Source organism: Curcuma longa, chromosome 17 (assembly GCF_044706935.1).
Source record: "Curcuma longa cultivar G26 ecotype Majalengka, Jawa Barat chromosome 17, ITB_CL_G26_1.1, whole genome shotgun sequence".
NCBI classification, from domain to species: Eukaryota; Viridiplantae; Streptophyta; class Magnoliopsida; order Zingiberales; family Zingiberaceae; genus Curcuma; species Curcuma longa.
The window spans coordinates 6,893,576-6,901,513 of record NC_133877.1 but is presented as its reverse complement, the minus strand read 5'-3'; the positions used below and the strand labels follow the sequence as shown (position 1 = coordinate 6,901,513).

The following is a 7,938-nucleotide window of genomic DNA, read 5'->3' as shown; positions in this document are numbered from 1 at the left end:
GAAGGCATCAGTCGACTGGCCCTGCCAGCAGTCGACTGATGTTGCAGAAATTATAAAAGAAGCCTGCGCGAGAACAACTCAAGAATTTTGCTATTCTTTCATTCTTTTGTGCTTCTTCTGAGAACTTGTTTGTTCTCTATTCTCTGCTTTCTTCCTCTCCTCCTAAACAATATTTCATATCATATTTGAGGAGATCTAAAGAGTTGTAAAGGTTTCTCCGCCTTCGAGGTTTTCGAGAAGGAGAAGATTCATAGTGCATCGGGTGTGTGTGTGCGTGTGGATCCTTGGATTAGTCACCTCTGCGGAGGTGGAGACCAAGTAAACAAACCGGGTTAGCGTTGATCTCTTTCTTTCTCTTTTATATTTTTGCTTCCGCTAATCTCTGTGCAGAGAAAGAACAAGAAAAGTCGAGAAACGCTATTCACCCCCCCTCTAGCGAACCAACCGATCCTAACAAATTTCTATATATTTTTTAACATTTCTATTTTAAGTAAATTTGTTGTGCATGAATTGTATTATGATGATGTGAAAATACTAAATTTGAATAACACATTTTAAATAACTCTTAATAATAATTTTCAATATTTGTATAAATTAGTATAAAAGATGTTTATTTTAAATAAACCTTAAGAATTACCATTAGTGATATTTTTTGTGTTTATAAAAAAGCACAAGACATTTATAATTGTTAATATAAATGACTTAAATGATATTTAAATTTATTTTTATTACAATAATAATAAAATATGCATAAATCCTTTTGAAATATGAATTTTTTTCACATTCAGACTATCATTATATCTCTAAATAGAGACACCTCTAAAGTTACATTGATAACTTATAACGATATTATAAAATATCAAAAATGTTAAGATGACATCGTAATAGAGAGCATTTATTAATGACGTCATCAAAACTTTAATATCAAATGTAATATATAAGAGCACTTGTGTATGCTTTTAAAGAGTTGTATTCTAGTATTATATCATCTCATCTTCCTCATCTAATGATACACAGTAAAAATAATCATCCTCGGCGTCTAGATCATAATCTTCATCATCCATTAGCTAATAAAATAGTTCATCTTCCTCCTGTGCTGCATTGTTAAGGTCGATGTCGTCGCCGAAACAATGGTGCAATGGTAGGACATCCGGATTGTGACCCAGAGACCCACAGTTCGATCCCCAACTACGACGTATTTACAGGAATTTTTCTCCAAATGGAAAACGCAATCAAAAGATGTTGGACATCTGAATTGGCCACCATATGCACTTCCCGATTTATTCTGATGGTCGGTGGGAAACTTCTGTGGGACCGAACCAACCACCCCCAGAGATTGAATTCATGAGACTGACTGAGATTTATCATTTTTTTTTAGGTCAATGTCAATTGCAAATCTCTAATGCCTTTTGTATATTTTATAGTTCTAACTATTCTAGGTTTACGCTTTGCTCAATGGAGGCAGAAGACTCTCAACATAAAGATATTATTTCAATAGAAACATATTAGCCCTAACAAAAACAGAACTTTATTAGTATTTTACATTATCTCAGCAGAGCTTGCATTCTTAGGTATGATTTCTTATGAAAAAATAAAATAGTTTTGGGCAATGGAGATGAGAAGCATGGACACATGCATTGAGATGTAGAGGGCTCAACAAGGTGTGCATAAATGTGATAGTTGATGGCTTTTTAACACTATAACAATTTTAATCAAAACTACTTATAACGGTTAACGAATATTAAAATGAATAGAGGACTTTGCAAAATGATACACCATATGTCAAGAAGCCATAAGCATGTTCTTTCTTATGGGGAAAAAAAAATCTAATTTAGGTGCTATAGAAAGGTTCCCAATGAGAACATTGTATAGCGATTTTAATTAAAATTAATATAGAGAACTAGGATAAAAAAATTTAAAAAGAAGATACACGAATTAATGCAGTGAAATACAAGAAATTCAATGGTGTACTTGAATGTGAACGTTTGATTATTTTTTGTGCTTGGAACAATATTTTAAAAATATTATACTAAGGGACCAAGAAGAGAGAGAAAATACTAGACTAACTAGCACTAGCACACCGTTAAAACACATAAACTCATTTACATGTTACTTGTGAGAAGTACTTATGCTTAGTTAACTCAAAAAGGAAACCTAAAATAGTAATTAAAAAGACATTGGCAATTGAAACAAAATATGAAAATCAAATATCTATAAGGAAGATGATAGAAAAAGAAGGGAAGGTTGTCTAAGAGCTTAGAGAAAATTAAGGCATGAATAAAACTTTAGGCAAGCAGATCATAATTTTTGACAAAATTCATATTAAATATTGGTTAGTCAATTGAGCTCTCAATCATATTTATCAAGCCGACAGTTTAACTTTCAACAGTTGGCCGGCCACAAAAACAAAGTAATATTACATTTTTAAAAAAATCAGATATTTATAGGACAAGCAGGACCTTAGGCAGATTGTATACTACGCACTGACTGCTATTGTTATTACAAAATTATAGCAAATGAAAATCTTAAAAAGAGACAACTTAATGTGATAGAAATAAGCAAGGAAAGTTCTATTAGGGCAAACATGTGGTTCTGCCATTTCCGAACAGATTATTCATGGTCCAAAACTACATGATCAACTTAAGTCTGAAAAAAGAATCCTGCTGTAAATTTCTGAGGAAATGTTTTCATCTTAACAGATCTATTGTTGATGACCATTCCAATGTTTTGTAAAACTATACAAAGCCCAACAAAACTACTGCAGCTAGCTAAATTCTACCACCCTTTATCACAAGAGCAGCACAGAAGATATACCTTTTTAGTTCACAAGCATGAAACAATTCAAAGTTCTATTAGGGCAAACATGTGTTTCTGTCATTTCCAAACAGATTATTCATGGTCCAAAACTACATGATCCAGTACTGAAGTCTGATAATAAATGGTTTCAACATTTTGAACATAGCTAATGCAGATGCAAATGTTGTCTAAGGTTGAGCAGACGTACAAGAGGCAAGACAACAACCATTCTAACAACATCAAATTGATCAAATATAGTCAGGGTCGAATATGTGAGATTTTGTCTAAGCAAACAGCCAAAAGACAGGTATATAGGACAATATTTCTTCTAAATCAACATATTCCATAGCTCCACAAGCATTATAGGGAATAGATTATCACAAAATGGATGGAAGTTCAAGGTAATACCACTGCAGGAATACCTAGTGTCCACTTAAGTAGTGCTGCTGCAGTCAGTGGTCGATTAGGGCTTGATGCCATCTAACACAGTAGAGTTTTCTTCTTTACCTAGAGCAAGAACTACCTTCTTAAGAATAGCTTCAATTGGGAGGTGAGAATTCTCTACTGCCTTGGAAATTGCTTGCCATCTTTCTCCATGCTTGGGCTCAGCAGCAATACATCTTTTCAGTACATCCTTTTGGGTCTCGTCAGTACCATGCTGAAGCTCAAACTTGTAGTAAAAGGCCCAGAAATCCCCAATATCTGGAGAAAGTGTGACTGCCCTATTGAACCAGTTCCTTGCCTTGTCAACCTTTCGGTCTTGCCAAAACAGTTTTGCTACAGATGAAATGACATACGCATCGTGATCACACCGTTTGAGGGCATCTGCACTCTTTGTCTTGCGTTGAGGACGTGGAACCATCTCAATGGAAGCAGCCCATAGTATCCCACTTGTTGGACATTCTTGCAATGCCTTGGCCATCAATGAATCTGCTTCCTTTTTGTTGCCGTGCCTGGCCTCAGAACGAATAGCTGCAAGCCAAAGTTCTGGATTCTGTGGATTCCTTTTCCTGGCCATAGTAAGAACAGCCCGAGCTTTGCTTAGGCCATTCACCCTTTCCTCTAAGTTTGCAAGTGAGAGCCAAAGAGGAACACACTGAGGACAATGTTTCAGGCCATTTTCATAAGCTTCTTTAGTTTTTTCTCCATGACCAAGGCGATCTTCCATCTGTCCTAGCATTAGCCACAACTTGAAGAATGAAGGAAACAACTTTAACCCTTCCTCCAGCAATCTCCGTTCCTCAGAAAGGTTCCCCAATTCTCTTTCTACGATAGCAGATTTCATCCATACTCTTTCAGTTCCTCCTCTCTCACGAGCTTTGGCTAAAATCATTCTTGCTCTCTCAGGTTCATGGTTTTCAAATTCAAGCTTGAAGGCAGCCAGCCAAATTTCCTCTGAATTGGGAATTGCAGCATATGCTTCCTGCAGAATTTGTCGTGCTGCAGGTACATCTCCTGAGAGCCACTTTTCTTTTGCACCCATCAGCCATAGCACTTCAGCTTGTGGCTTGTATGTAACAGCTTTTCTCAGGAGTGCATCCAGAGACTCTTTGGTTCCATGGCTCTTCTCAAGCTGAGCTGCCTTGAGCCATATGCTTTTCTTGGTAAGGAACACAGTTAAGGCATGGGCATATATAGCCCGAGCCGTTTCAATGGAGCCACGCTTCTTGCATTCCTCAGCATCAGCAACCCATGTCCTTTTCCGATCTTCTTCTTCCACCCCAATACCAATGGTGTTGTGAATTATTGCTTGACAAGTAACAACTGATCCAGCACGTTCTGCAGACTCTGCTTCCTTCATCCAAACTTCTCGATCAATCTCAAACCCTTCTCTCTGCAATGATCTTATACCTCTCTCAATCACCTTTCCAACTGAAGCAATATTGCCATTAGCTTCCTCCAACTTTGCTGCAGTGATCCAAATTGCAGGCTCCTTGGATAGCTTTTCCCTTGCCTTGTTGAGTACCTTCTTTGCTTGTTCATAAGTCTCCAACCTTGCAAGGGCAAGCCACAGCTCGACATGAAGTGGACAGCACTCCACAGCCCTATGTAGCAAAAGTCTTGCATCCTCCTCATTTGCTAGTTCAACTACAGCTTTCCACAATCTCACAGAATCTGGATTGTGCTCCAACCCTTTCCTCAGCACCTTGCTTTTGGTCAGATCACTGGTCTCCAATTTTGCTGCCTGCAACCATAACTTCACTGAATTTGGAATTGCTTTCACACCCTTAGCAATGACAGCCTTAGCTTCATCAGGGCTTGCCAACCGACAAGCTTCTAACCAAACATCATCGTTCTTAGGGCACTCCTCACATCCTTTCTGAATCAACTGTCGTGCAGCTTGGAGTTTTCCGGCAACCTCCTCCAATCTAGCTGCAGCAATCCATCCAGGGGGATGCTTTGGGTTTGTCTGGGTTACAGATTTAAGCAACAACCTTGCCTTTTTGATATCTGAAATCTCCGCATCACTGGTGATTTTCATACTCTTGAGATCTGTCAGATAACCCTTTGGATCGACCACTGTTTGCCCTGAGACAGAATCTGACAATCTATCCAGCTTCAAAGAGAGCACAGTGCCCCTTCCTTCTCCAACTGCAGTAAGATCTGTGACAGGAGTTTGCGACCAGGGTGTCTCCGTCCCTCCAATCCCACGGCTTTTAGGATCTAGGGCTGTGACAAGCTCTTGCTCCTGTCTAGCCTTCTCGAGGAGGGTGTCCGGAACTGGCACAAAACTTTCAAATCGCTTCTTCTTGTTCTTTAGGGAGTGATCTCCAATCTCCGGGATGCTATCCCACTGCTCTTGAGTCACATCTGCGAGCTTTCTTTTCAGATCTGCAAACTGCTCGGTTATCTTAGGATTTGAAGCCCGGTACTTTTCAATCTCTTGTTTAAGCCTAGCTTCTCTCCTGTCTTTCCTTCTTGAATCCATCCTCTTATCAATGGCCTCCCAAACAGCGTCAGCTTCCTTGTCGTCCTCATCATACTCCGCAGAGGCAAAAAGTCCGAAATCGTTACCTTCGAACTGGTCAAATTTTTGGTTCTCATCGTATCCCTTGCCTTCGGCCTCTTCCTCCTCCTCCTCCTCGTCACCTCCAGCTCCCTTACCCCGGCCACGTCCAGCACCAGAGGCTGCAGCAGCACCGATGGCAGCAGCAGAGCGATCAGGGAGGTCGGGTGCAGCACGAGCAGGACCGATATCAGATCGAGTGGTGAATCCGGTGGCGCCACGTCCGAGACCGGCGACGTAGTTGGGGGGAGGCTTTGAGTTGAGAAACTCGTACCGTGGGGGGCGGGCGGGGCCAGCAGGGGTCTGAGTGCCACCAAGGAGAGGGAGGTGCAGGATTAGGGTGGAGGAGGGCCGGACGGCGAGGTCAGACAACGTGGTAGATGAGTCGTCAGCACCGCCGACGGTAGCGGAGAGAAGGCGGCGAGAGGCGAGGAAGAGGCGCTGGTGGTGGGGAGGGACGCCGGAACGGGCAGCGATCACGAGCTTTAAGGCGCGGAGGGAGGTGGAGGTCGGGCACAGATCGATCGCTAGGGTTTTGCCGTCGAGCGTACGGACAAACACCATGGTGTGCGTCGAGCCCTACCCTGCCCTGCCAAGAAGAGACGAAAAAGATGACGGTTCCAGAGAGGGATAGCGTTTTGTGTTTCTGTTCCATTAATAGAAACCTACAGACGCAAATAATTCATTTAACTGGAAATTTTTTAAAAATTTGCAGCCCTTCTGAAATTGCCTAAAAATTTATTATTGTTAAGCTACCTTAAATATTTTTATTTACATAAAAAATCCTCGCCTAATAAATAAGCTATTTAAATGATAATTTAGCGAGATAAAATAGATATTTCAGTCTCAAATTACAATATATCTTAATAGTAAAAAAAAGCTTTAAAATATTTTTAATTTAACATGGTCTTAGCCATTTTAAAAAGCTATTTTTAAAAATTAATAATTTGTTAATTAAAAAGGTAAGACCTAAGGCAATATTCACAATTTAAGACCTAAAGCATGTCTATTTTAATGGCAAGTAAATCCGAATCCTGATTCGAAATCAAGGGTTCGACGGTTTAGAATCATGGATTCGATGGTTTTTGAGAGATCGCCTCTTAACTTTAACCTTTCTAAGATGATTACAGTTCACAGTTCGATTCACAGTTCGTTACGGTTCAATATTATTATATTAAAAAATAAATAAAATTATAAATTAATAAAAATAAAAAAGATGTGTACTTATTTAAGTTGCCTACATATTTTCTTAGGGTATAGAAAAATCAAAACTCACGTAGTTCTCTTACCTTTTTACCCTTTTACCTTAAGAAGTGATATTGCTACTCACTTACGTTTCTCATTCTCCATAGTAGTCGTTCCTTCAGTGTCAAATTCTTCAACTTCGTCATCTGAAAGTTGCATTCCTTAGATTCTTTTTTTTGGCTCTGGTCCAATCGTCAAGTAATGCTTGGGCTTCCAACAAGTCGGGATATAAAGTCGATCGCTGTTCATTCAATATGTTATCGCCAGCACTGAACGTCTGTTCTCACAGCAAATGTTAACATTGGACAAGCTAAAATTCTTTGGCGATCATGGACAAGACGGGAAAGGTTTAAGCCTTTTGTGACTACCAATTTAGGATATCGAAATCGCTTCGCTATCTGCTTCATTAAAATCAAAAGAAGTCATAAAATAATTCTCAAATTCCTACATGGAATTTGAGGATGTACTCATAGGATATTTCATCTGTTCTTTTAATAAAAGTTGTGCTTTTATAAGTTTAAATTACTACTAGTAGTATTTTTGTATTTCAGAAATATTAGTTTGATATCATATAAATAATTTTTAATATTATATACAATATTATTAGAATCAAAACAAAGAAGAATCTTTAAATAGAATTAAAGTATCATAATATAAAATTAATATTTCTTATAAAACTTTTAATTTACATATAGGGTGGTCTAAAGCAAATGTAACTAAATAAATTTTAAGAATATTAAAAAAATATTTTTTTATTTCACTTTCATTGCTAATACATAAGAAGATAAAAATTTATTATTACTATTTTCATTTAAAACTAATACTATATTATAAAACTTCATTAAAATTAAATGAGAAGTAGAATAATAAAAATCAAAAAATTATTCAGT

The 7,938-nt window shown here is 38.3% G+C and overlaps 1 protein-coding gene across 1 annotated transcript; it reads right to left on the bottom strand.

The window, feature by feature from the left end:
* Window positions 1-3,012: 3,012 nt before the first annotated feature.
* Window positions 3,013-6,413, bottom strand: LOC141811622 (protein STABILIZED1). Its single transcript, XM_074699640.1, has one exon. It carries the CDS (start codon window positions 6,365-6,367, stop codon window positions 3,260-3,262), a length of 3,108 nt encoding a protein of 1,035 aa, XP_074555741.1. The 5' UTR covers window positions 6,368-6,413; the 3' UTR covers window positions 3,013-3,259.
* Window positions 6,414-7,938: the final 1,525 nt, after the last annotated feature.

What these genes read in the sequence shown, in the direction of transcription:
- LOC141811622 (XM_074699640.1), bottom strand. Translation starts at nt 6,367, where the DNA reads ATGGTGTTTGTCCGTACGCTCGACGGCAAAACCCTAGCGATCGATCTG.